The sequence below is a fragment of the Suricata suricatta genome, chromosome 12, assembly GCF_006229205.1.
Source record: "Suricata suricatta isolate VVHF042 chromosome 12, meerkat_22Aug2017_6uvM2_HiC, whole genome shotgun sequence".
Lineage (NCBI taxonomy): Eukaryota > Metazoa > Chordata > Mammalia > Carnivora > Herpestidae > Suricata > Suricata suricatta.
The window spans coordinates 2,106,264-2,132,180 of NC_043711.1; the positions used below are offsets into that span (position 1 = coordinate 2,106,264).

Sequence of the window (25,917 nt, forward strand, 5' to 3'; positions counted from 1 at the left end):
CGCACACGCTGAGATCGCCATGTCCTTTGTGAATCGATTCTCTTATGAAATGTCCCTCTTTTCTTCCTTGCTGTTCTTTTTTAAAAGCGTATTTAAATTTCAACTAGGTTTTTTTTTAATTTTTTAATGTTTTATTTTATTTTTGATACAGAGCATGAGAGGGGGAGGGGCAGAGAGAGAAGGAGACACAGAACCGGAAGCAGCTCCAGACTCTGTGCTGATAGCAGAGACCCTGACATGGGGCTCGAACTCACGAACTGTGAGATCGTGACCTGAACTGAAGTTGATGTTTAACCAGCTGAGCCACCCAGGTGCCCCTACATTTATTTATTTAAATTCAAGTTAAGTTTTAAAAATTTATTTATTTAAATTCAAGTTAGTTTCTTTTTAATTTTTTAAAATGCTTATATTTTTTTGAGAGAGAGAGAGAGAGTGAGAGAGAGCGTGCAAGCAGGGAAGGGACAGAGAGAGAGGGAGACACAGAATCTGAAGCAGCTCCAGGCTCTGAGCTGTCAGCACAGAGCCCATTGCAGGGCTTGAACCCACAAACTGCGAGATCGTGATCTGAGCTGAAGTAGGACACCCAACCGATTGAGCCACCCAGGTGCCCCTAAATGTATTCATTTAAATTCAAGTTAGTTTGAAGAAATGTATTTATTTAAATTCAAGTTAGTTTTTTTTTAACTTTATGTCTTTAAATTCAAGTTGGTTTCTTAAATTTATTTATTTAAATTCAGTTAGTTTTTTAAATTTATTTAAATTCGTTTTAAAAGATTTGTTTATTTAAGGGGCTCAATCTATTCATCTATTCTTTTGTTTTTCTTATCAGTATTTTATACTCATCTATTTTTAACTGTTTATTTCTTTGTTTTTGAGAGAGAGAGAGACAAAGAGAAAGGGAGACGGAATCCCAAGCAGGCTCCATGCTGTCAGTGCGGAGCCCGGCCCGGGGCTCCAGCCAACTGTGAGATCAAGACCTGAGCCAGCACCAAGAATCGGATGCGTAACCCACCGAGGCACCCAGGTGCCCTGAAAGATGTCAGGTTTTTAGACACATGGAGCTGGGACACCTGGGCGTCCGCACGCAGCGGGAGAAGGAGGGGGAGGGGAGGAAAAACCTTTAGGTTTATACTTTGATACTTTCTATGAGCTCCCAGTGGATCATAGCTCTAAATGTAACACGTCAAACAAGAAAACGCCCAGAAGAAAAGATCAGAGCACATCTTCACCTCCGGGTTTGCCCAACAGTTCAGGTGAAGCACCGCGGATGAAACGCTGAAGACATAATCCATAAAGTTAAAAAAAACCGATACACTGAACTGTCATCGAAATGTAAAGCCTTTGCTGCACGAAAGACGCATGACCGCGGGCTGGGAGAAAAGCACCTGCAAACCACAGGCCCCACACGGGACGCGCGGCCGGCTGCACAGCGGGTTTTCCCGACCCAGCAATAAGAAAACGAGGCGCTAAAAGATGAGCCACTTCCCCAAAGAGTACACACAGTGTTGCATGCACGCACACGAGGGTTCAGCGCCGTCAGTCCATCAGGGACACAGGGACAAAACTCATAATGAGACGCACCCACCTTAAAATGGCTAAAATTAAAAATACAGACAATACGCAGTGCTGACACGGATGCAGAGCAATCAGACCACTTATTCATCGCTGGGGGCGGAGGCAGATGCAAACTGGTGCAGCCACTTGGGACACCCATTGCACTTTCTCGAAAAGTTAAACAGCTATCCTGGCCCCGAGGTTCCCCTGCTAGGGATCTGTTGCAGAGGGATGAACACGATGTTTTAGGAGGGCTGAACGCGGATGTGAGGAGCAGCACGGTCCGTGATCGCCGCACCCTGGAAAGAACCCCGATGCGTCCGGTGGATGAACACCCCTGTGCGGGGCCCCGGAAGGAGCGACCCGGTGCACCCCAGCTTGCAGAGCTGGGTTCCCAATGCTCGGTGAGAGGAGCCAGTCTGAAAAGCCACATAATACAGGATTCCATTTGTGTGACGTCCAGAAAAGCATTCTAGAAATGACAGCCACAAAGGTCAGTGGTTTCCGGGGGGCTGGGAGGAGGTGAGGGTCCCACGGCGACGGAGTGCCCGGAGGGAGCATTTCCTGGGCATGGAAGCGCGTTCCATCCCCTGGACGGGTGTGATTTGCACGGCTCAGAGCCTCCGTCCACACTCCCGAGCCACACGCCAAAGAAGGTGCGTACGACACTGCATACATTTCAGGAAGCTGGGGGGGCCCAGGGGCCTCAGTTCAGTTGAGCATCCAACTTTGGCTCAGGTCATGATCTCACTGTTCATGAGTTCGAGCCCCGCGTCGGGTGAGTGTGAACCCGCTTTGGGCTCTGCACTGACCGTGTAGAGCCTGTTTGGAATTCTCTCTCCCTGTCTCTCTGCCTCCTGCTCTCTTGCACCCCCCTCCCCGCTCTTGGAAAGGAAGGGAGGGAGGGAGGGAGGGAGGAAGAAAAACAAGATACATCTTGTTACCAAAAAGTCCTCCCCAAACACAGGGACGGCGAGGAGTCAGAGCGGACACCCGGGGCACCTCCTGGGGCTGGTGACGTTGTCAGTCTTCACCTGGGTGTGGATCAAGTGGGTGCAAGTTTCACAAGAATTTATTAGGTCATATACTCATGTTTTATGCGTTGTGTGTGTGTGTGCACGTGTGTGCGTGTGTGGAAAATCTGCACAAGCTCGCCCTGCTATTCCCGAATGAACTAAAAGGCGCCGGATCTCCGACGGCACCGGCACTGGCTGCGGGGCGGGGGGTGGCTGCTCGCGGGTTCAGGGAACTGAAAGGGAGATTGATTTTGAAGCGGGAGAAATGCTCGGAGGCCAGGGTCTGGGGGGGAATCGGGCCCGGCCGCTTTTTCCGAGGCCGGATAGCGGGAGCCGCAGACGAGGTGACACTCGGGCCCCGCGCCGCCGCCTGGGTCCCGCCGTGGCTTTGCTGGGGGCCCAGTGTCCCTCGGGGGCCCGGGCCTGGCGCTGGCGTCTGTGCCCGGGGCTGTGACTCAGCCTGGCCTCTCGGTTTTTGCCAAGCTGGTCATTTCTGTCCGCTGTCCCCTCTCTCTGCGTGGCTCAGACCTATTTCTGCTTTTCATCTGGCCAGAGAGAGGGAAGTCACTCAGGCCTCGGGCCTTGGGGAGCACCTCTCTTCTCACAGCCATCCGGTTGTGGGGGGGTGAGCAGGACAGCGCCTACCAGCCCCAGTGACCCAACGGGGCCCCTATCCAACTTCCCATCTGCCGTTCGTTATGAATCAACAGCAAAGAAAACCACACGGTCCTGCTGGCAGGGGCAGGCGGGGGTGGGGGGTGTCGTTTGCTGCTGTGCGACCCCAGGCACATCATTCACCCTCTCTGGGCCTTGCTGGTGCCCTCCGAGAAGTGTCCCGAATTATGTGTATCTCCAGGGGGAGGGCGTTTCCAGAACTTTCTAGAGCCTTCTAGAACCTCTCCAAGCAGGGTTTCTACCCTTCAACGGGGCAAAGGTCTGCTGGATTGGAGACGACCCAGGACCTCCCCTTTGGCTATGGGTGTCCATCCAGAAAGCAGCCATGTGTCACCATCCTCTTTCTAGGGTCACGGCCCGGTCGGGAACGTTTCTGAACAGCACGGTCAGCCCCCCAAGTCCCTGGCTGCCTGTCCAACTCCTCCTCCTGGCGACCTTCCTTGACCCCTATTTAAAGCCCCAACCAGGGCACCCCTGCCCAGAAAGCATCACCACCCAACAGGTGCGAGTGTTCTTTAGAAATGTATTTCCTTGTCCGTGTCTCCTTCTAGAACGTGGGGCTCAGAAGCCAGAGCTATTGGCCCTCCGCACCCTGCTATGCTCAGCACTGTCCCTGGCACACAGTGGCCGCAGCCTTGGGTGGCAGGAAGAAGGAAGGCCCCTCCCCGGAGCTGCCTGGTCAGCGTGGAGAGCCTGGGGCCCTGTCTTGTCCTTCCGCCTGCCGCCTCGCAAGTCACTTCCTGGCTCTGTGCCTCAGTTTTTGCATCTGCACATTGGGGACAGGAGGAAGCCAGCAACGTGCCTCTGAGGGAGCCCCCTGGCTCTCATCAGGTTTTGAAAAAGATCTTTATTGGCATTGTGATCACCTCTCCTCATTGGCTCGGAGGAGGGGAGGCAGGGGTGTGCCGGGGGCCAGCCTGGAGGCGGCGTCAGAGGCCAGTCCACCCCTTCTCCAGAATGAGGAAGGAGGGGACCCGTGGGGCGCTGCAGGTCTCAGACTGCAGACTGCAGACTGCGGTCCGGGCCTTTCCTCCCGACACCCCGCCCTCCCCGGGGGGGTGCCGCCCTCAACCAGTTCGGCAGGGCAGGCGGGTCTGAGATGGGCGGGGAGCCCTGACAGCCTCCGCACCTTCCCTGGCTCCTCCTCCCCCTCCCCCCACCGCCCGTGCCGGGCACTCAGGCCTCGCTGAGCGGGGCGCCTGGTGCCCGAGGCCCGGACGTCAGGGGTCCCCCGGGTGACCCCCGAGCAGGGCGCGCGGCCCCGGTGCGCCCCAGGGCCAGGAGCCCTCCTCGGGGCCGGGGCCATGCCGCCTGGTGCCCGCTGAGCCCCCAGCATGGCCCGCGCGCTGACCTGGCGCTGCTGCCCCTGGTGCCTGACCGAGGACGAGAAGGCGGCCGCCCGGATCGACCAGGAGATCAACAGGCTCCTCCTGGAGCAGAAGAAGAGGGACCGTGGCGAGCTGAAGCTGCTGCTGCTGGGTGAGTGGGGAGGGGGGTGGGGAGGGGGGTGCACGGGCCGGGGACCCCGCGGGACACCCCCCGCCAGGCCAGGAGGGCCTGGGAACCCACTTCGGGGCGACAGGACTAAGGCCCAGAGAGATCCAGGCCCTCGCCCCAAGGTGTGGGCAGGGGTGCCCGGAAGGGCCTGTGCAGGGGTGAGGCGGCCGCGGGCGGCGGGCCCAGCACGCCCTGCCAGCTCTGCCCTGGCATCGGGGACGGGAGCGGTGAGCTCAGGCCTCACCCGGTGGGACACGGAGGGCCCTCTGCCCTCTCTCTGCCCCATGCAGCCAGGGCAGGGGGACCGCCTGCCCCCCCCCCCTCGCCCCTGCGTGCTCGGTCCCTGCTGGGCCCCTGGGCGGAGCCTCCTGGCTCGGACCTGCCCGGCTGATCGGCTGATCGATAGATTCATTCATTCGATGTCTTGAGTGAGTCTCGGGGCTGCCCCGCAGCGAGGGGCCGGCCTGTCCTTGCTTCCACACGTCATCCCGCCGATGGGGAGACAGACCTTAGCCCATAACCCAGTCAGCCGACAAAATAATTTCCAGCAGCAAGAAGGCGAGGAGGAACATAACGCTGAGGGGGGAAGGGAGGGGCCGCGGGTTGTGAGCCTCCGAGACCGTGTCCTCCCAAAGCTCAGAGTCTGGTCCCCCGCGTGGGGGCTCTGCCAGCCTCCCCTCCTTGGCCTGGGGGCTGCCAGCCTTGGAGGGGCTCCCGGGACACCCTGAGCCCTGGGTGGGGGGCACCGGGGACGGCCTTGGGTGTCCCGAAGTCACATCTGCCCGTCCTGGGCCGAGAGGGGGAGGGCTGGCCTCGCTCTGCCCTGGCTCTGGGGGGGCCCTGCTGAGTGGGGAGGGGGCTACGGAAACCCGGGACCCCCGAGACTGCACCTTAATCAGGGCCCTTCTAACTGTAGTCTTTTACGTAAAAGACAACACCCCCCCCATTTAATTTTCTAAGGAACCGGACACGGGGACGATCTCAAGTCCGAGGATGGCCCGGCGGCTGGCCTCCCAGACCCCGGCCCTCGCCACTTCCTCCCGTGGTCCGTGGTCGGCAGGTGCTTGCCTCCTACGTTCTTTGCTTTTCATAGATGATTTCCTTTTCCTTAAACTTTGGTACAATCATCAGTGAGGCTATCTGAGCCCGGAAGGTTTTCATTAGGAATTTAATTACTTGGGACCCCTGAATGGCTCAGTCAGTTAAGTGGCCAACTTTGGCTCAGGTCATGATCTCACAGTTCATGGGTTCGAGCCCCGCGTCGGGCTCTGTGCTGTCAGCATGGAGCCTGCTTCCGATCCTCTGTCTCCCTCTCTCTCTCTCTCTCTGCCCCTCCCCAGCTTGCACTCTCTGTCAAAACTAAATATTTTTTTAAATAAAAAAATTAATTACCTTAATTGCTACCTCTATTTGATGTCTTCACACTAGATAGGCTGTTACATGGATGTATGTGTGGTATGTGATGTAGTAATGTTTACTTTTTAATCATATTATTACTAGGGCCACGTAGGCTATCCGTTTCTTCTTGGGTCAGTTTTGGCTCTCCGTGTCTCTCAAAGAACTTGTCCGTCTCTTCAAAGCTGTCAAAGGTTTGGGCGTCCGTTGTCTGGCGTGTTCCCTTGTCCGGGGACACATGGAGTCAAGACCACTCTTTCATTCTGTCTGTCTGCTCCCTTCTCAATCCATCAGGCGCGGAGGCTTATCACTGCTGGCGATCTTTCCTTGCACACCTCGCTTCTGTATCCGAACCTCAGGGCCTTTGCACTTGCTGTTCTCCCTGCCAGTGGCTCCCAGCCTCACCCGGGCCTCCACGCAGCTGGTGTGTCGCCTCTGCAGAGAAGCCCTCCTGGATTCCCCTACCATGAAGACGGCCCGTCCTTCTCCTTCCTCCGCTGCTCTTTCTTCAGGGCGCTCACGCACTGACACTCTGTTGGTCTGTTTGCTTAATCTCTCCGGTCCGTCACCCCAGTCACACAGCACGAAGGTGGGGACTGTGTGTCTCTGGTTCACGCCTCTGCCCCAGCTTTTGGCCCGGGGGGCACAGTGCACCTGGCAGAGAGCGAATGAATGAATCCTGTCTCCGGCGCGACTCTGCGGGGGGGCCGCACCCCGACTTTCCAGAGCTGGGAGGGTCCCTCACCCCGTGCCGCGCGGACCACTGTCCAGCCTGCCCCAAATCAGGAAGCCCCTTCTGCTGGTGTCGGGGGGGCGGGGGGCTTGTGCATGTCCCCGAGTGCCGGTGGTGGCCCGGTGGACCACGCTGTGGACTGTGGTTGGGACCGCCCCCCCGCCCCCCAGCCCCAAGGGCTGCCTCCAAACCTCTCCCCCTTCTCGAAAACAGGAATTGAAACCAAAAAGTTATTCTTTTCCTGGAGATGGCTGGCCTGTTTGGGGAAGCAGGCTGAGGGGCCGGGAGTCTGTCCCCGGCAGGAAGCCATTGGCGTGTTGGAAAATGGGGGGCATCCGAACGACACTATTAAAGGAGCCAGCTCCGTCCACAGAGCCTGAGATACGGCTCCTGGCCCCGTGTGGGGAAACTGAGGCCCGGAGAGGCGATGGGATTTGCCCCAGGTCACACAGTGGGACCGGAACCTGGAGTGCTGGCTTGAGGGCCCACACGATCGGCTCCCTGTGAACGTGGCTCTGGAGACAAAAGCCACGGCACCCCAGTGACAGACGGGGAAACCGAGGCCCGCGAAGGTGACGGGATGGGCCCGGGGTCAGCAGCCAGTCTGAGCCAGAGGCGGACCTGGAAGCTGAGCCCCCAGCCCTCCAGCGGCCCCGGCGGCCCCGTGTCCCGGGCCGCCATCCGCACGGAGTGGAGGGAGCCGCACGGCCTCTCCCGGGGCTGGGGTGGGGGTGGGGCTCCAGGTTCCCCTTCCTCATCCCCCCCAGGAGGAAGCAGGTACTTCCCTTCTGGCCCCCCTGTGGGCTTTCCCCCAGCAGACCAGGAGCCTGGGGCTGGAGAACTTCCAGAACCTTCAGTGGCTTCGGGACAGGCTTGGGCGGCAGAGAGGGGGACCCACCCAGCGAGGTTTTCAGACTTCGGGCTGTGACCCATTCACGAGTCACAAAATCATGCGGCGGGTGGCGGCCAGCATTTTTTTGGTTTTCCTTTAATGACGCAGGAGAGAAGAAAATCAGTGCCTCCGACAAAGTTAGCTGTTGCTCCGTGCGACCTTCGATTGTCCCCCACATTTCTGGGGGAGACCCAGCCCGGGTCTGGGAGTGGAAAGACTAGCGGGAAGGAGGCCAAAGGGCGCAGCCCCTTCGAGGCCCGGTGCTCCGTCGCCGCCTGACCCGGCAGGCCGGCCGTGGACCCGCCAGGCTCGAGTTTGCTGCCCTGCTCCTGCGCCCGCTGTGTGACCCCGGGAAGCTCACCCCCCTCTCTGATCCTCGCGCGGAGGTCAAAGCAGGGGGGGGTCTCTGGGAGGGTCAGCTGAGAAGCTCGCCATGACTCTCCACATGAGGGAACTTTCTGGTTTCATACCGACCACCCATGGGCTGGGCACTCGGGCAGACGGGGTTCGAGGCCCAGCGGGGCCCAAGGACGCAGGTCGGCCGACCGGGGACTCAGTTTCCCCACGGGAACAGTGGGCCGAGCGCAGCCCCTCGGTCAGGCGAGGTCAGCATCCTCCATTTCGGGAGCTCCAAGCGCTGGGTGATCTCTGTCTCCGGGCCCCTCGGCGACAGACTGCGGGGTGACCCAGCGGCTGTGACGCCCGCCTGTCCCACCGCAGGGACATCCGGAGAGTCCCAGGAATTCCGTGATCCCAGACGCGCACGGCTCCACCCTGCAGACTTCCGGGGCGTGGCCCGGGGCGTGGGGGCGTGGGGGCGTGGGGGGGTGGCCTCTTTTTTGGGGGGGGCTTTATCTCGGAATAATTTTAGTTGTGCAGAGAAGGGGTGAGGCTAGGACACTTTCCGGACTGAGCAGCTCCGCCCGCGGAGTGACCACGGCGCGCCTGTCCCCGCGGGGTCTCCCGCCCGGCCTCGCCCCGCGCTCCGGCCCCGGAGGCCACGGGCTTTCCGCCCCGGGGTCCCACGCAGCGCGAGACGCGGCACCGCAGGCTCTCCCCACGGGTAACTTTTTGGCCTGAAACACCTTCAGACCCGTCGCAGGGGCGCGTCCCGTTCTGCAGAGGTCAACGTTCAACCGTGTCCCCCTCTTCTCCCTCTCCCTCCCTTTTTTCTTGAAGTTTACTTACTTATTTAGAGAGACAGGGAGAGTGTGAGCAGAGGAGGGGCAGAGAGAGAGGGAGGGAGAGAAGACCCCAAGCGGGCGCCGCGATGTCAGCGCAGAGCCCAACACGGGGCTTGAACCCACGAACCCGGAGATCCTGACCTGAGCCGCCAGGTGCCCCGAAGCAACTCTGTTTCTCCGACCTCGAGTCCAGGGGGACTTAACCAACACCTGGTGTCACCCCAGGCCTGCTCTTGTTGCCCTCGGATGCGTGGGGACAGGGAGGTCCCGGGAGCACCTCCTCTTCTCTCTGCCCCCCGCCCCCCGCTCCCTCTGGCTGTTTCCTCTTTCTGGGTTCCAGCCCTTTCTTTCCTGCTGCTTCCTGTTCCTCCTTCCAGTGCCCCCTCCTGGGCCTGGAAGGACCCCAGCCGTGTCCCCCGGGAGCTGGGGGGCAGGGCGCTCCGGCCCCACAGCTCCTGCCTCGCTGGCACGCTCATTTTACAGATGGGGAAACAGAGGCACAGAGAGATCCCAGAGCTCGGGCCACAGGAGCCGAGCCTTCCTCTCCGGGCTCCCAGCTCAGGGCCACTGAAGACCCCAGCGTTACTGTCCCCAGCCCGGGGCTGGCGTTTCTGGGTGCGGGACCTGGGCTGCCCCACAGCGCCCTGGGCTCAGAAGGGCTTTCTTGCACTCGGCCCCTGAACTGTGCAGGTGGCCCTGTCCCCGCTCTGGTCCGTTGGCAAGGTCTGCCAGTCCGTCTCCCTAATGTCTCCCCAGTGTCGGCTTCTTTCCACCGGGTCCGGCCCCCATCGCCACCCCCCTGCCTCCACCCCGGACCCTCTGCTCCTGCCCTCCGCCCCACGGTCTGTGTTCCCCACAGAGGCCACCTCGGAACACCTTCGAGGACCTGGGACAGGTGTCCCTCCCCACAGCCCTCCAGGGCTCCCCTCTCCCCTCCCAAGCCCTCCCCGCGGCCCCCAGCCCCTGCACCACCTGGCCTCCCCCCCCTTGCCCTCTGTGCTCCAGCCAAGTAGTCTCTTTGCGCTTCGGCCAACGCGCCAGGCCTGGCCCCGCCCCAGGCCCTCTGCACGGGCTGTGGCCTCGGTGGATGTGCCCTTCCTCCAGATCTTGCCACAAAGGCAACCTTCCAGCCTTCAGAGCTCAATCTCACGTCACCTCCTCTGAGAAGCCCTCCCTGACATTCACCTGTACTCAGCTAAAAAGCATCTATTTGTCCTATCCTATTTCTCCCATAAAAGTTTCTCTGCCTGAAATCATCATGGCAAATAACGGTAACGGTAATTCTAAGTATAGTAAATGTCACTACTACCGACACTAGTGAACGCTAGTGGGTCACTCGTGCTCGAAGCTGGGGGTGCACAAACTCTTTCTGTGCAAGCAGATAATGAGCACTTTCCGCCCTGCAGCCCAGACGGTCTCTGTCTGACTGCTCAGTTCTGCTGTGACAGCGAGAAAACAGCCAGACACCATTTGTACCCTAGTGGCCGGGACCGTGTGCCAATAAAACTTTATTTAGAGACACTGAAACAGGAATTCGGTGTAATTCCCACATGTGATGACAGTCTTTTTTTTTTTTTGTATTCCTTTCAATCATTAAAAACCGCAAACCTGACAAGCACCAAAAGCCCCAGAGCTGGCGAGCCGCTGCCCACACCGTGGAGGCCGGGGGGCCGCGCGGGGCCAGGTTGGGGCAGGACGGCCCCTGGCGCCCTGGTTCGCTGACCCCCCTGGGGGCCCCGCGTAGAGCCGGCGGACCGGGCCTGGCAGCAGAGGAAACTGAGGCGTGGAGGGTGAAGGCGCTGGCCCGGGGTCACGGAGTGGGACGGGACCCTGGGGCTGGGTGGCCGGAGCCCTGGGGTTGAGCCGCTCCTGTGTCCCCCCCAGGCCCCGGCGAGAGTGGGAAGAGCACGTTCATCAAGCAAATGCGCATCATCCACGGGGCGGGCTACTCGGAGGAGGAGCGCAAGGGCTTCCGGCCGCTCATCTACCAGAACATCTTCGCGTCCATGCAGGCCATGCTGGAAGCCATGGACTGGCTGCAGATCCCCTTCAGCAGGCCCGAGAGCAGGGTGAGCAGCGCTGCGGGGGCCCGCGTCCCCTCACCCCTCCTGTGCGACCGCGTCCCCTCACCCCTCCCTAATCCTCCCTGTGCGGACCGCGTCCCCTCGCCCCTCCCTGTGCAACCGCGTCCCCTCGCCCCTCCTGTGCGGACCGTGTCCCCCCACCCCTCCTGTGCGGACCGCATCCCCTCACCCCTCCTGTGCGGACCGTGTCCCCCCACCCCTCCTGTGCGGACCGCGTCCCCTCGCCTCTCCCTGTGCGGACTCTGTCCCCTCACCTCTCCCCATCAGGACATGTCCCCTCCACACCCCCTCCCTGTCAGGACCGTGTCCCCTTAGACTGTAGATCTGGGCCATGTCACCTAGGACCCCCCGGGCAGGGCCATGTCCCTCTGGACGCCCAGGGCAGGGCTGTGTGTCTTGGGCCCCCAGGTCTTGTTCGGTGACCCCCAGGAGTCTGTGCATTCCTGGCAGCTCGGCCCTGGCTCCCCCTCTCGTGTCTCCCCGGGGACCCCGCGGTCCCTGGGGTGAGGGTCCCGAGCCCGCACCTCTTTGGCTGTAGAAACGTCGATGCCACGACGGTGCCGGAGTCCCGTGCGGGGCAGCAGCTACGGGTGCGCACGTCAACGAGCACTTTGCACGCCCTCCACCCGCGTAACAGATGGAGGTGCGCGCAGGGCGGCGGTGTCCACGGCCGCCTTCTAGGGCGCGGCCCTCGCGAGGAACGGAACCTGTGTGCCTCGAATGGCGGCTCCCCAGACCCCCTGCCCCAGCCCCAGCCGCTCTCTGTGTTCGTGAGTTTGCCTTTTCTAGAAGCCTCATGTAAGGGGGTCACGCGGCACTCGTCCTCCTGTGACTGGCTCGTGTCACTTAACGTGATGTCCCCCAGGTCCATTTCTGTACTTACGTGTTGCAGAATCCCCTTCTTTTCTTAAGGCTCAGCAATATTCCTGTGTGTGTGAGTGTGCATGCGTGTGCGTGCGTGTGTCCGAGCACACGCACCACGTTCTCCCGATGGACACTTAGGTTGTTTCTGGACCACGGCTGCCGTGAATCGTGCTGCAGTGAGCGTGGGGCGTTAGTACCCCCCCAGGATCCTGACATCAGTTCTCTCAGTTAAGCAGTCAGAAGTGGAAATGCCGGATCACGAGGTAGTTCTGTTGTAATTTTTTTTGAGGAGCCTCCACACTGTTTTCCGGAGCGGCCACACCAGTTTGCATTTCCCCCCAGTGGCGCACGAGGGCTCCGATTTCTCCACAGCCTCGCCAGCAACTTGTAGGTTTTTTTTTTTTTTTAATGTTTTAATTATTTTTAGGAGAGACAGACAGAGCATGAGCAGGGGAAGGGCAGGGAGAGAGGGAGACACAGAATCCGAAGCGGGCTCCAGGCACAGAGCCCGATGCAGGACTGGAACCCAAGAGCTGTGAGATCCTGACCTGAGCCGAAGTCAGATGCTTAAGCGACTGAGCCCCCCAGGACCCCCTCGAATAGGAGTTTTAATTAAGATGTAGCACACGTGCTGAAGAAGCCAGTTCACAAGCTCAGTGAGTCCATCACAACCTAAGCACGTGTGTGTGGCCACTGCCCAGGACAAGACGCAGAACGTGTCCCCAGAGGCTCTCCCCGAAATCACTACCCCCAGGAGTAACCGTCAGCATATATTGGGGTTGCCTATTTTGAAACGTCTCGTACGTGGAATTATACGGAGCGTTTTCCCACGTCTGGTTTCTGACGCCGCTCAGTTGTCTGTCCTCCTTTCACCTTTGGGGGCATAGCTGTGGTTTGTTCATTTCTACCACATGTGTTTTATGAAAACCGACGCACCTCTGTTGGGCATCTATGTAGAGGTAGATTTGGATCATAAAGGAGATTAGGTTAGGAGGAGACACCGGGCTGTCTCCAAGCAGTTGACCATTTCACGCTCCCGCCAGCGGCACACGAAGAGGCCGGTTGCCCCGCGTGCTTGCCACCACTCGCCGCTGTCGGCTGGTCTCAGCCGTTCTGGCGGGTTCTTGGAAGCCTGTCACTGTGGTTCCGATTTGCATTTCCCTGATCAATAAGGAGGTTGCACACCTCTTCACATGTTTGTTGGACACTTGGCTATTCCATTTTGCGAAGCACCTGTTCAAAGCTTTTGCCCATTTTTGGTTCTGTTTTTGTTTTTCCCCATTAAAAAAAACTATTATTAGGGTTTTTTTCCTCCTAGTAAGGAGATTTGCAGCAGATTCTTCATACGTTCTGGGAAAGGACACTTTGTTATGTATTTTGCAGATATTTTCTCCCCATTCGTACCTTGCCTCTTCATTGTTTGCACTGTGTCTGGTTGAATAGCTCTTCATTTTAATGAAGTCCAGCGTGTCAGTCTTCTGGTTAATGCTGTGTTGTTGGTTTTTTGGTTTTGGGTTTTGGGTTTGTTGTTTGTTTTTGGTAGCCAGCTTAGGAGATGTTTTTCCACCTCAAGGTCATGATGAAACTCTCTATTGCTATCTTTAATATTTCTTAACGTACTTATTTTTTTAAGTTTTATTTATTTATTCTTGAGAGAGCGAGACAGAAAGCATGCTCGTGTGAGCAGGGGAGGGGAAGAGAGAGAGGGAGAGAGAAAGAATCCCAAGCAGGCTCTGCGCTGTAGCGTGGAGTGGACGCGAGGCTTGAACCCACGAACGAGGAGATCATGACCTGGGATGCTCAACCAACTGAGCCCCCCAGGCTCCCCTCTATTGCCACCTTTTAAATGGAGCTGTATTGTTTCATATTTAGATTTACATTGTAGCCAGAATTGATTTTTGTGTTGGGCGTGATTATGTTTCTTCCTTTGTTTATCCCCCTGGCGCCGACATTCAGTAGTGCAAGCGCCACTTAACACCCTTCCCACCGGAGCAGTCTCGTCTTTGTGATAAATCAGGTGTTCATGGGTGCTTGGATCTGTTAAGTCTCGCTATTCTGTTCTGTTGGTCCATTTCTCTACCTTTGAGCAAATATCATGTCACATTAGTGACTGTAGCTTCCTAACATGCAGTCTTGGAACCTGCGGGTGTGAATCCTTCCACTCTGTTCTCCAGAATGGTGTCGGCTACTCCGGGCCCTTTTGCGCTTCTATGTAACGTTTAGAATTATCTTGTCAGTTTTTACACGCACACACACCTTTCTGGGATTTGGGTAGAATTGTGTGGAATCTGCAGATTGACTCGGGGAGAACTGGTAGCTTCAGAATGCTGCGTCTTTCAATCCACGAACGCGGCGTAGCCTTCCAATTATTTAGTTCCTTTCATTTTTTTTCTTAGTGGGGACCTGAGCGGCTCAGTCAGTTAAGGGTCTGACTTTGGTTCAGGTCATGATCTCAGGGTTCGCGTGTCTGAGCCCTGCATCGGCCTCTGTGCTGAGAGAGCAGAGCCCACTTTGGTTTCCTCCCTCCCTTCCCAGAGCACAAGCAGGGGAGGGGCAGAGAGAGGGAGAGAATCCCAAGCATTCTCTGCACTGCCAGCACAGACCCCCCGGTATGGGGATCGAACTCACGAACCGGGAGGTCACAACCTGAGCTGACGTCAAGCGTCGGGGCCCCTCAGAGCCCGCCTTGGCTCATCTGTCGCCCCCTCTGTGCCCCTCCTCCACTTGCACGGTGTGCCCTCTTTCAACAATAAACATTTAGCAAACAAACAAACAAACAAACACATTTTTTCTCATTGAAGTTTGTATATTTCAGCGTAGAGAGCTTTCCCTTCTGCTGTTGGATTTAGTCCTCGGTCTTTGGTATCTTTTTCTGCTACTGTAAATGGGATTTAAATTCCTGAAAGTGTCCACCAGTTAGCGGTTAACATACAGCCGCACATGGGATGTGTGTTTCCTGATCCTGCGTCCAGGGGCCTTGCTAACTTAACTAGTTTGTCCTGATAGACTGTTCTGGATTTCCACCTGCCGTCATGCTATCGCGAGCTTTCGTTCCCTTTCGCCCCTGTTTGTTCCTGGCGAGGACCTCAGAACCGTATTGCGTAGAAACGGCGACCTCTGTCATGGTCCCAGGCTCGACGACATCCGCAAACCACACACGGCCACGTGCACGTGCCCACATGGACGTCCGCACAGGCGCGCGCGCGCGGAGTCACACGCATACGCCAGCACGCATGCGCGCACACCCACACCTGCGCCCATGCCAGCACGCATGCGCGCACACCCACACCTGCGCCCATGCCAGCACGCATGCGCGCGCCCAGGCCAACCCGGGAGTCAGAGCCGCTGGTCCTGCGGGAAGGGGAGGAGGGCAGGTGGAGCGGAGGAAGGGCCGCGCTCTGGCAGCCCGCGCCTCTACCTCCCCGAGGGACCCGCACGCATTGTTCCTTCGCGCACCTGTCTGCCGTGGGGGCACTTGTAGCGACTTGCTTCACATTCGTCAAAGACCCGGAACTGCCGTCCCTGCACGTGCACGTGTCCCCTGCTGCCCCTCCGCCCTCCGTCCGGACAAACGCGGGCGGGCTGGGAACTGCGCAGGGCGGGAGCCTCCGTCGCAGAGGCGGGCGATGGCTTGCCGGGATGTCTGACTCGCCCCTGCCCTCCCTCCCCAGCACCATGCCAGTCTGGTCATGAGCCAGGACCCCTACAAAGTGACCACCTTCGAGAAGCCCTACGCTGTGGCCATGCAGTGGCTGTGGACGGACGCCGGCGTCCGGGCCTGCTATGAGCGTCGCCGCGAGTTCCACCTGCTCGACTCGGCCGTGTAGTGAGTGTGGGGCCGGGGGCGGCGAGCTCGGCCCGGGCAGCCGGGCCCGGGCTGGTTGGCTCCCACTGCGGGCCATGCTGTCGGTGGTCTCCCTCCAGGGTGACGTCGTTCTGTGGGGGAAACAGCTCTGGGGTGACGTCGTTCCTGGGGGGACAGTGCTTGTCATCACACAGTGACGCTGGCCTGGGCACGATGTTGGGCATCGAGGGCAATTTGACAGCTGGCAGCCTGTTCCCACGCCATCACTTTTTTGGTACAGTGCCACCCCTGGGGGTGACAGCTCTCCCAAGGCGACCCCCGCCCCGGTGAGGCTGTTCCTGAGTTCACACTGTCCTTGAATTCCTCTGCCCTGAGGGTGAGGCTCCTTCCTGACCTGCCCACAGCCTCAGGGTGGTGCTTGGTCACCTGCAGACCCGGAGGTCCCCTCCCCCAGCAGGATCCTCACTGGGCTTTGGGCAGGGGGTGCTGGGACACAAGGGGAGGCTGCAGGACTAGGCCTCAGGGCCCCTCGGTCCACAGCTACCTGTCCCACCTGGAGCGCATCACTGGGGAGGACTACGTGCCAACGGCACAGGACGTGCTGCGGAGCCGCATGCCCACCACTGGCATCAACGAGTATTGCTTCTCTGTGCAGAAGACCAACCTGCGGTGAGCCCTCCCTCGGCCTGGAGCGGGGGGTGGGGGTGGGGGGTGGGGGAGGCTTCCTGCAGGAGGGGCAAAGGACACGGGCTCCTGGAGGATGAATAGGAGTTTCCCGTCCCAGTCCTCAAGGGGCTTCCAGGCTGAAGGAGGCTGAGCTGGAGGTAGACACCCTGAGTCCCCCTGCAGTCAGGTCTGGGGCCCGGAAAAGCCCAAGAATGACGCACCAGAGCTCCAGGAGGGCAGGTCTTCCTGAAGGAGGGGACATCAGTGTTAGGGCATTGAAGGATGAATAGGAGTTCAGTAGGAAACCTTTTGAAAGGCTCTTGGGTAGGAGGAGACAGAGACTGTGGCCAGCGATTTTCCAGAGGGATTGATTCAGCACTGGGGACGCTCGGATGGGGTGAGGCTGCAGGTCAGGAGACTCAGAGGGGGCAGGGGCCATGGTCACCTAACACATGGGGTGTATGTTGGACAGTGGTGTCATTTGGGGGCACGTTGAGTCTGAGGGATCCGGAAGGCGGCCAGACTCACACAGGCCTGAGCTGAAAGGCAGAGGTGTGTGTGGCCAGCGCAGCAAGGGGTCCAGGCAGGAGTGATGGCCAGTGTCAGAGACTAAAGTCAAGGTTGGGAAGAGTACAGGAGAAAAGTGACTTCTAGGATTGGCGTTTAGAGGGCCATCAGTGGCCTGAGCGCGCCCCGCGTCTGTGGGCTGATGGCGGGGAGCTGTGGCGGGTGCAGGCTGAGGACCGGCCACGGGCTGTGTTCCCCTCACCCATGCTGAGTCCCACACTGTCCTGGATGGACCCCCAGACGTGCTCCTGTGGCCTCTGCGGTAGTCCGCACCAGGAAGGCTCCTAGTTCACCGGTTTGCCGTCAGTCTCCTCCCCTGACAGAGAGCCCCGCAGGGCCGGGGGAGGAGTGTGATTCTCCCGCTTTGCTAGTGATGATCGGCTCAAGATCAAGGTGGAAGTTGGTGAATGTGGGAGGAGAGTTGGCAGGACGGAAGTAAAATGAGTGGATGGCTGGGTGTGCGGAGGGGGGCGGCCGGGCGGGTGACGGGATGGATGGGTGGGCGCACGCATGGGTGGTGGGTGTGTAGATGGGTAGATGAATGGGTGAACATGCGGGTGGATGGATGGCTAGACGGGTGGGTAGTTGGATGGATGGTGGATAGACGGATAGATGTGTGGATGGAGGGGTGGGTGGGTGGATGGATAGAGTGATAGGTGGATAAATGGATGGATGGGTGGATAGATGGATCGGTAAAAGTTTCGGAATGAAGGTAGAGGTCGGGGAAGTCACAGGAAAGGCCGGGCTGAGGTGCTGATTTTCAGGAGGGAAACCTTGAGTGTGTTCTCAGGTGAGGAGGGAGCTAGCAGGGAGGTAAGGGATCGGAGGGACCCGATGCAGAGGTGGGGGACTGGCAAGTAACCCACCCCACGCCTGCCTCTGCAGACCCCCACCGGAAGCCCTGCACCCCATCCCGCCCTGGGGCGGGAGGGGGTCTGAAGAGGCACCAGAGGGCTGGTGTGTTGGATCAGGAGCCGCAGGCCCAGCCTCGGTTTCCGTCCTCACAGAGGGCAAGTCCCTACTTGCTCTGAGGCCTCTGGCATTTCCTGTTGGCTGCCTGGGTAACAGCCCTGTCCCTGGGGAAATGACGCAGGCTTGTTATCAGTGACCCACATTTCTTAGAGAACAGGAAGGCGGGAGGCTCAGGCTTTTGTTGTGGGGGTGGAGGCTGGGCCCTCGCCCAGGGCCACACAGCAAGGGGCTGTGTTGGCCAGGGCAGCACGGCCGCACCTCGGGGACGGGGAAACTGAGGTCTGGAGCTGTCCTGGGGCTTGCCGCCCGGTCCCCCGGCCACAACCAGGGCCGATGGCTCTGAACCCGACCCGCTGTCCCCTGCCACAGGGGCACGAATCAGGCAGCCCAGTGCGGAAGCTCGGGAAAGCGTCCCCTCCGGTGCCTGAGTTTCCTGGTGCGTAAATGGGTGAAATACCCCGCGGGGTGGGTGAAACGTAGTGAACACACAAGGGGCGTCGGCCCAGTGGCCGCCACCGCATCTCGCTGCTGTTAACATTGGCCTTGGCGTGTCTCCGCGGCCTGGGGCGCCGGGTCACGGGCCGAGCAGGTCTGAGGTGTGACGGGGCTGACCCCTGCAGGATCGTGGACGTCGGGGGCCAGAGGTCGGAACGCAAGAAGTGGATCCACTGCTTCGAGAACGTGATCGCGCTCATCTACCTGGCCTCGCTCAGCGAGTACGACCAGTGCCTGGAGGAGAGCGACCGAGAGGTGAGGGCCGCCGCCTCCCGCCGGCCCCCGGGCTTGCCGCGGACCAGGAGAGCCCGTGGCCGCTCCCGGGGGGGGGTTCCGCTGTGTCTGGCGTGGCTGTGAACTCCACCCTCCACTCTTCGTGCTCAGAGCCTTGAGTCCCAAGACCCAGATGCACACAATGCACGCACGCAAAGGGCCTGAGACGCGGCCCCCCCGGGAAGCCCAAGGCAGCCGGCCTGGGAAAGTAGATCACCGCCCCCGGGCCAGCGTCCTGCTTTTGTTCCGAAAGGCTGGGCCTCCATCGCCCTCGGGTGAGCCCTTCTCAGCCCCGGCCCGCTTCCGCCAGTGGTGCGCTCAGGGGTTAAAGCTCCACGCGGACAGTTTGGGGACCCAGGGGTCAGAGGCTGTCATCTTGACTTTTGGACCGGATCAGACAGGGTGGACTTGAGGCCGTTCTGCCACCGAGCTTGCTCCAGCGCTGCCACACGAGGTGGCCCAGTTCGCTGGGCGGTTTAACAAAGAGCCCGCACCGCCTCCCCCAGCGCCCGAGGCTGCACCCCGATCAGCCACGGCCAGGCTCGGGCCTCCTGAGCCTGCGAGGGATCCTCTGTCCCCGCTTCTGGGGGGTCGTTGGCCATCCTTGGTGTCCCTTTGCCTGTGCGCACGTCAGCCATCTCTGCCCTGTGGTCACGTGGCCCTTGCCTCATGCGTCTGTGGCCACACGTGCCCTCTTTCTAAGGACCCCTGCCACGGGGCGCGGCAATCTTGTAGGACCTCTTTTTTTTTTATGTTCTTTATTTTTGAGAGACAGAGAGAGACAGTGTGAGCAGGGGAGGGTCAGAGAGAGAGGGAGACACAGAATCCGAAGCAGCTCCAGGCTGTGAGCTGTCAGCACAGAGCCCGACGCGGGGCTCAAACCCACGAACCGTATGACCTCTTCTTAACTGATTACACCTTCAAAGACCCTATTTCCAAATACAGTCCCCTGCTGAGTTCCAGAGCGGGGTGAGCTTGGGGACACTAGTCAGAGCAGGAGGGCCACATGAAAGCATGGGCACGCCCCCTCCGACCCAGCCGGGAATCGGGGAGCCCCGAGCTCTTGGGCAGTTAGGCTGGCAGCCCCCTCTCGGCGCGGGGGAGGGCTCCCGTCTGGGCCACGGTGGCCGTCAGAGCCGTGACCTGCCTGCTCCCCCAAAGCAGAACCGAATGAAGGAGAGCCTGGCCCTGTTCGGGACCATCCTGGAGCTGCCCTGGTTCAAGAGCACGTCCGTCATCCTCTTCCTCAACAAGACTGACATCCTGGAGGAGAAGATCGCCACCTCCCACGTGGCCACCTACTTCCCCAGTTTCCAGGGTGAGTGGTTCTAGAACCCTCTCTGCCCTTGGGCTCCAGGAGCAGCTCCCGGGAGAGATGCTGGCCCAGACGCTACCCCGCTCTGGAGTCCGTGGGGTTTCACACGGGGTCGGACAGACCTGAGTCCCAGACCCAGGCCGGGAGTCTCGGTTCCCGGGTAAGCAGCCGCCGGCGTTCCCGAGCGAAGGCGGGACCACAGCTCTCCTGCGCGCGGCCCGCAGTCACGCTCCTCGGGGGCGCCGCACCTGGAAGCGTCCACACCTACTTCCAAAATCTGCTACGTTTTCGAGACTTCTCTATTTGAGTCTTTCATAGTCACCACATCTATGTCTAATCATATAGCGGAATACATTCTTTTTTTCATTTTCATTTTTGAGCAAAAGAGCAGGGGCGAGGCAGAGAGAGCAGGAGACAGGATCAGAAGCGGAGCATGGAGGCCCCGAGGTGGGACTCGTGCCTATGAGCTGTGAGATCATGACCTGCGCTGAAGTTGGACGCCCAGCCGACTGAGCCCCACAGGCGCCCCTGGGTGGTGGGCTGCAGAGGAAATGGGTGACCGACCTGTGAACAAGCCCGTCTGAGGCACGAGGGTTTCGGTGGGTCCAGCAGCCCTCGGAGCAGTCGGTTGGCGCAGTGTGTCAGCATCTGCGCGTGAATCAGACAGGACAGCATCACGGAGCTGGTTTGGGGGGAGCCCTCCGCACAGCCCGAGGGCAGAGGGCCCGCCTGGAGCCGGCCGGTCAGTGTATCTGGTGAGGGAGGTGGGGTGTCGGGGGGTCCCGGGGAGGGCGTACCGGTTAGCTTTCCCCCCAGGGCCACTGCGAGGACGCAGGGGCTGGTGGAAGTGTCCCAGCTGAGTGACACACGGTCCCCAACGTTAGGGGCTTCGAGCGGCCTCTGACTTTGCTCACGTTTTCGTGGGGCAGGAACTTGGGAGGGGTTGCGGTGGGTAAGTCTGATCCGTGTGGGCTCAGGGGAGCTTCTGGGATCCAGATACCGGTGATTCCCCTGTGCCCCTCTCCCCCGCTCCCTGCCTCCCCCTCCTTCTCCTCCTCCCTCTCTTCCCCCCGCCCCCTCCCTTGCCCCACTTGGCGTCTCTGAATCCAGGGCCTCTTCATGAGGCCTGGGCTTGCGCACAGCATGGCGGGTTCAGCCCAGCCAGACTTGCGCCCGGGGGAGGGGGCGCCTCAGAGCCCCCCGGTGGTCACAGCCCCCTCGTTCTGTGGCTCGGGCAAATCAGTCGGGCCAGCTCGGACTCAAGGAGGGAAACAGACTCCCCTCTTGGTGGCCGAATGGCAGGGGGAGGAGCGATGGCATCTGTCCTGGGGACGAGCTGGCTTCACCTCCTGGGGCCCCAGACTAGGAGGCTGAAAACAACAGGCCTGGAACCCATCAGTTAAGGCGACCAGAAGTCTGACATGCAGGTGGAGCCCGGGTCAGTTCTTTCTGGAAGCCCCGAGGGAGCGTCTGCCACAGGTGTCTCTCCTAGCTTCTGGCGTTACCTGGGATCCTTGGTGTCCCTGGGCTTCTAGATCCAGCCTTCCGGTCTGCCTCTTGTCACATGGCCTCTGTCTGTCTGTCTGTCTTTTCTTATAGAGTCCAGTCATTGGCCATAGGGCCCACCCCAATCCGGTGTGACCCCATTTCAAGCTAACTAATTACATCAGAAAAGGCCTTATTTCCAAATGAGGTCGCTTGGTCATATCTGAAGTTCTGGGTGGACGTGGCCTTGGGGGGTGCACTTCACCCCACACAAGCAGCATGGTAGATGGAGGTCTTAAGCTTGGGGACATCACCACACATGTGACGCTTGGCCTTGTCAGGTCTCGGCGCCCACGAGGCCAAGCTCAGCCAGTCATACCCGGAAGTCCCAGGGGCCGAGAGGCAGATGTCAGCTTGCCCCAGCATGGCGGACGCCCCTCGCTCCCCAGCTGGGCAGCCTTGGGAGTGGGGACGCGGTCTGGAGGGGGCGGGGAGGGGTGCGTGGTTTTGAGGGACTGGCCTCCATGTCAAAGGAAGCCCTCGTGACTCACCCTTTTCTCCCAGGCAGAGAGGCTGGGGTGCCCTTTGTCAACTTGCAGATCTCAGCCCCTCCTGGTGTGCGCTGAGTCATTTGTGATTATGACAACAGCTGGTGTGTCACGTAGGGACTCATCTGATCCGTGTGAAAAAGTCCTGTGCGGTGCACTTCCTCCTCACTACTGTACAGGTGGGGAAACTGAGGCACAGAGAGGTGCGGTCGCTTGCCAGAAGTCACATGGCCAGCGAGTGGCCGAGGCAGGATTGGAACCCAGGCTGTCTGGACCCGGAGCCACCAGCCTTCACCACTGGGTACCCTGCCTTTCTAGAAGAATGAGAACAACGTTCTGATTATAGGGCACAGAGCACTCCGCATGATTGCACTGAATCCTCGCCGCTCCGGGAGGCTTGGGACTGTTAGGATCCCCGTCTTACAAACGAGGAAACAGGCTCACCACGGTTACATAGACTAACATATAAGGCAACCCGACTAGTAGCAGAGTCAGGACTTGGGTTCTAGAAGCCCTTAGCTCACATTGTGCTTGGGAAAGATGGAGCATGGCAGGTACCTCACCGGGGTGCCATCCCTCTGCTGATCTCGGCCTCAGTTTACCCATCTGCACCTCTCAGGACCGTCTTTCGCTGCAGCTCCAGGCTCCCATTCCCTCAGCTGCAAGCCCCGTGAAGGGAGAGGGTTGTGTTCTTTAACACGGTTCTGCCTACAGTCCCAGAGCCAAGTCTTATTGGTTCATTCCAGGTCATGTGACTCATCTGAGTCCATCCTCGATGGTCCCATTGGCTGGCCCTGATGGTCACGTGACCCTCCAGAGATACCAAAGATGGCGCCACGTTGCCCCGCAGGGCATGGTCCCTGGGGTGCCTTGCCGCCCCGTCCTTGACTCAGGAGGGAGGGTCTCCCACCTGCCCCACCAGCCGCCCCCCTGACTGCATCCTCCCTCCCTCCCCCCCAGGCCCGAAGCAGGACGTGGAGGCGGCCAAGAAGTTCATCCTGGACATGTACACTAGAATGTACGCCAGCTGCGTGGACAGCGCCGACGGGGCCCGCAAGGGTCCGCGTTCCCGGCGGCTCTTCAGCCACTACACGTGCGCCACGGACACGCAGAACATCCGCAAGGTCTTCAAGGACGTGCGGGACTCGGTGCTGGCCCGCTACCTGGACGAGATCAACCTGCTGTGACCCAGGCCCCGCTGCCCCGGGCTCAGGCCCGCGCGTGGCGGCGGGGGGGCGGGGGGGGGGCCGCGAACCGGTGCTCAGTGAGCCCAGATGCCCCTTGTCGCTCAGCCCCAGGTCCTGGGGGCAGAAGGGCTGTGACAGTGGGGGGTTGAAGGCCGGGTGTGGCCCCATCCTTTCTCTGCCCCTCACTAGGACAGCCCTTGGGTTTGCCCTCCGTTGACTCAGTTTACCTCCTTGGAAAGGGAGCGCAAGGGCCACTTGGGATGGCAGGGTGCAGGAAGAAGAGGGAGAGCAGAGGACGGAGGACGTGTCCCGTCCCGCGGAGGTCCTCTCCTGGGCAAAGGCCGGGACCTCCGCGGAGGTACTGCCCTCCGCCCCGAGATGGGGGAGTGGCCTTCCGTCCGAGGGACCGGGCTCTGGCGCCCCCTTGCGGGCAGGAGGCGGCACCGACCCGTCGGAGGCCTGGGTAGCTCAGGGACTTCCCCGCTCCTGGCTGGAAAAAAAAAAAAAAGACCCTGAAAAACGCCGTCCCTTTCACAGTCCGAGGCTCACAGTGTGTCCTGCCCTGATTACAGACGAGGCCCACAGGCTTCCCGCTGGGGGCCGGGCGCACTGCCTCTCACATCCCTAATGTATTTATTCCCGTCCCTTACGTGGGGCGCCTTGCAGGACATTAAAGAGACGACAGTCTGGACACCTGTGATTTCCTGTTGGTCACTGCGCGGCCCCTTCTCAAGTGGCCTGTCCCGGGCGGGGTAGCGACATGGAGAAGGAGGGGAAGCGGCCCGCCCGTGCAGGGCACGCCCTCAGAGCTGGGGACTGAGGACGCTGCGCGGGGGGGGGGGGGGGGGGGGGGGGGGGGGGGGGGGGGGGGGGGGGGGGGGGTCCGTGTCTGTCCCTGGTGGGGGGGGACATTTAAGCCCACCCTGTGTCGTTACCCCAGATTCCAGGGGCCACCTCCCACGTAAAGATGGAGATTCAGATGGTGACGGCTCCGGACTTAACCCCGACACGCCCCCCTCCCCGCCCCCCTCCCCGGGCCGCTGGCTCACAAGCCAGCCCACCTCTGTTTCCAGCCGGGGAAATGGAGGCACAGAGAAAATGAATCACTTGACGAAGACTCCAGCCTGTGAGACGCAGAGCCGAGATACTGATTCATCCAATGTTTTTTTTTAATTTAAAAATTAATACAAACTTTATTTTTCAGAATAGTCCCATTTACAGAAAACTTGTGAAGTTAGTCCAAAGGCTTGCCTCATGAAAGCATGCCCAGTGTCCCCTCGTGTTAACGTCTTCTATTAATACGGTGCTTTAAAATCTATTTTAATTTTGTTTTAGAGAGAGAAGGGCGGAGGGAGAGAATCTGAAGCAGGCTCTACCACCGGAGCCTGATGGGGGCTCGATCCCACCACCATGAGATCGTGACCTGAGCAGAAACCAAGCTTAGGGCCCTCAACCCACCGGGCCACCCAGGCGCACGTGTCTGGTCACTTTAAAGAACTTCTTGGTTTTATCGCGAGATTCACGAATCGGGGGCATCGCGTCCAGCAGACGATAGAAACTCCTGACTTGATCTCGGTGACATCGGCAGGCTTGCCGCGCGCTGGTCCGGGACTGCCCAGAAAACGTGCCCCACGCTGAGTGACTTCCGTCACAGATTTTTACTCTCAGTTCTGGAGGGGAGAAGTCAGGGTGTGACCCGGTGCCGTCCCCCGCAAAGGCCCCAGGGTAGGATCCCTCCCCCCTCTTCCAGCTTCTGGGGGGGCTCCAGGGACCCCTCGGCCTGTGGCTCAGCCCCTCCTCCACCTCTGCCTCCGTCCTCATGTGGCCACGTCTTCCTCCCTCACAGGGGTCAGCGGGTGTACTGAATGGGGGCCCCCCCAATGACCTCGCCTTAACTTGATGACACCTGTAAAGACCTTATTCCCACAGGTCACGTGCCCAGCTCTCAGGCTGAGCTTCTGGCAGGGGGTTCGGGAAGCACCCCTCCGTGGACATTGGCAGGCATTAGGCTGAGGCTCCGGCCTTCAGGGGCAGGATCACAGAGGCAAAGGGCCGCTTCCCATCCTGGTGGCAGGAACACTGATGTGACACCGCTGTGGACCTCGAGTCCCTGGCTGAGGGGTCGCCCAACTCTTTTTGAAAAAAAATTTTTTTTAATCGTGGACAATATCAAACCTACAAAAACAGGGAGGCGAGGCGAGGTTGTACTGGGACTTCTGTGAGCTCAAAGCATTTTTGCTTTTGTTCATCTCTTCCTCCAGACGTGACTATTAAAAATTATTTTTTCAAAAATTTTTTATTATTTTTGAGGGGAGAGAGCGAGCAAGCATGAGTGGGGGAGGGGCAGAGAGAGAGGGAGACACAGAATCTGAAACAGGCTCGACTCCAAGCTGTCAGCACAGAGCCCGATGTGGGGCTCGAACCCACGAACGTGAGATCATGACCTGAGCCAAAGTCAGATGTGTAACTGAGCCCCCCAGGCAGCCCTTAAAAGTTTTCTTAAGAACTATATTGGTAGAAAGACCAATGAAATCCAGAAGGGGCTCTGTATTACATATTCATGATGATTGTATTTGCTTCCTTCTTCTAAATTCAAAAAGAAATGAAAGACATTCGCACAGGTCCCTCAAAGTGTCCTGACCCTAAGCTCGGGACCCAGACTCTATCCCTTCACGGCTGGTGTTGGCCCTTCCAGACCGGCCCGCTTCCG

At 59.6% G+C, this 25,917-nt stretch overlaps 1 protein-coding gene across 5 annotated transcripts; it reads left to right on the forward strand.

Annotated features, from left to right (window-relative positions):
- The first annotated feature begins 4,236 nt into the window (after positions 1–4,236).
- On the forward strand, positions 4,237–23,898 carry GNA15 (G protein subunit alpha 15). 5 transcript variants are annotated; one of them, XR_003900740.1, is made up of 8 exons: positions 4,237–4,724; positions 10,831–11,015; positions 15,566–15,720; positions 16,240–16,368; positions 18,274–18,340; positions 18,525–18,654; positions 19,834–19,990; positions 22,981–23,069. XR_003900740.1 is itself a non-coding variant. In XM_029916183.1 (8 exons), exons 2-8 carry the CDS (start codon positions 5,736–5,738, stop codon positions 23,205–23,207), a joined length of 1,050 nt encoding a protein of 349 aa, XP_029772043.1. In that variant the 5' UTR covers positions 4,663–4,724; positions 5,703–5,735; the 3' UTR covers positions 23,208–23,898. The 5 variants fall into 5 exon arrangements, 3 of the variants coding, with proteins under 3 accessions (XP_029772041.1, XP_029772042.1, XP_029772043.1); XR_003900741.1 differs by having other exon boundaries at positions 4,241–4,724; positions 19,837–19,990; XM_029916183.1 differs by lacking the exon at positions 18,274–18,340 and adding an exon at positions 5,703–5,802 and having other exon boundaries at positions 4,663–4,724; positions 22,981–23,898.
- Positions 23,899–25,917: the final 2,019 nt, after the last annotated feature.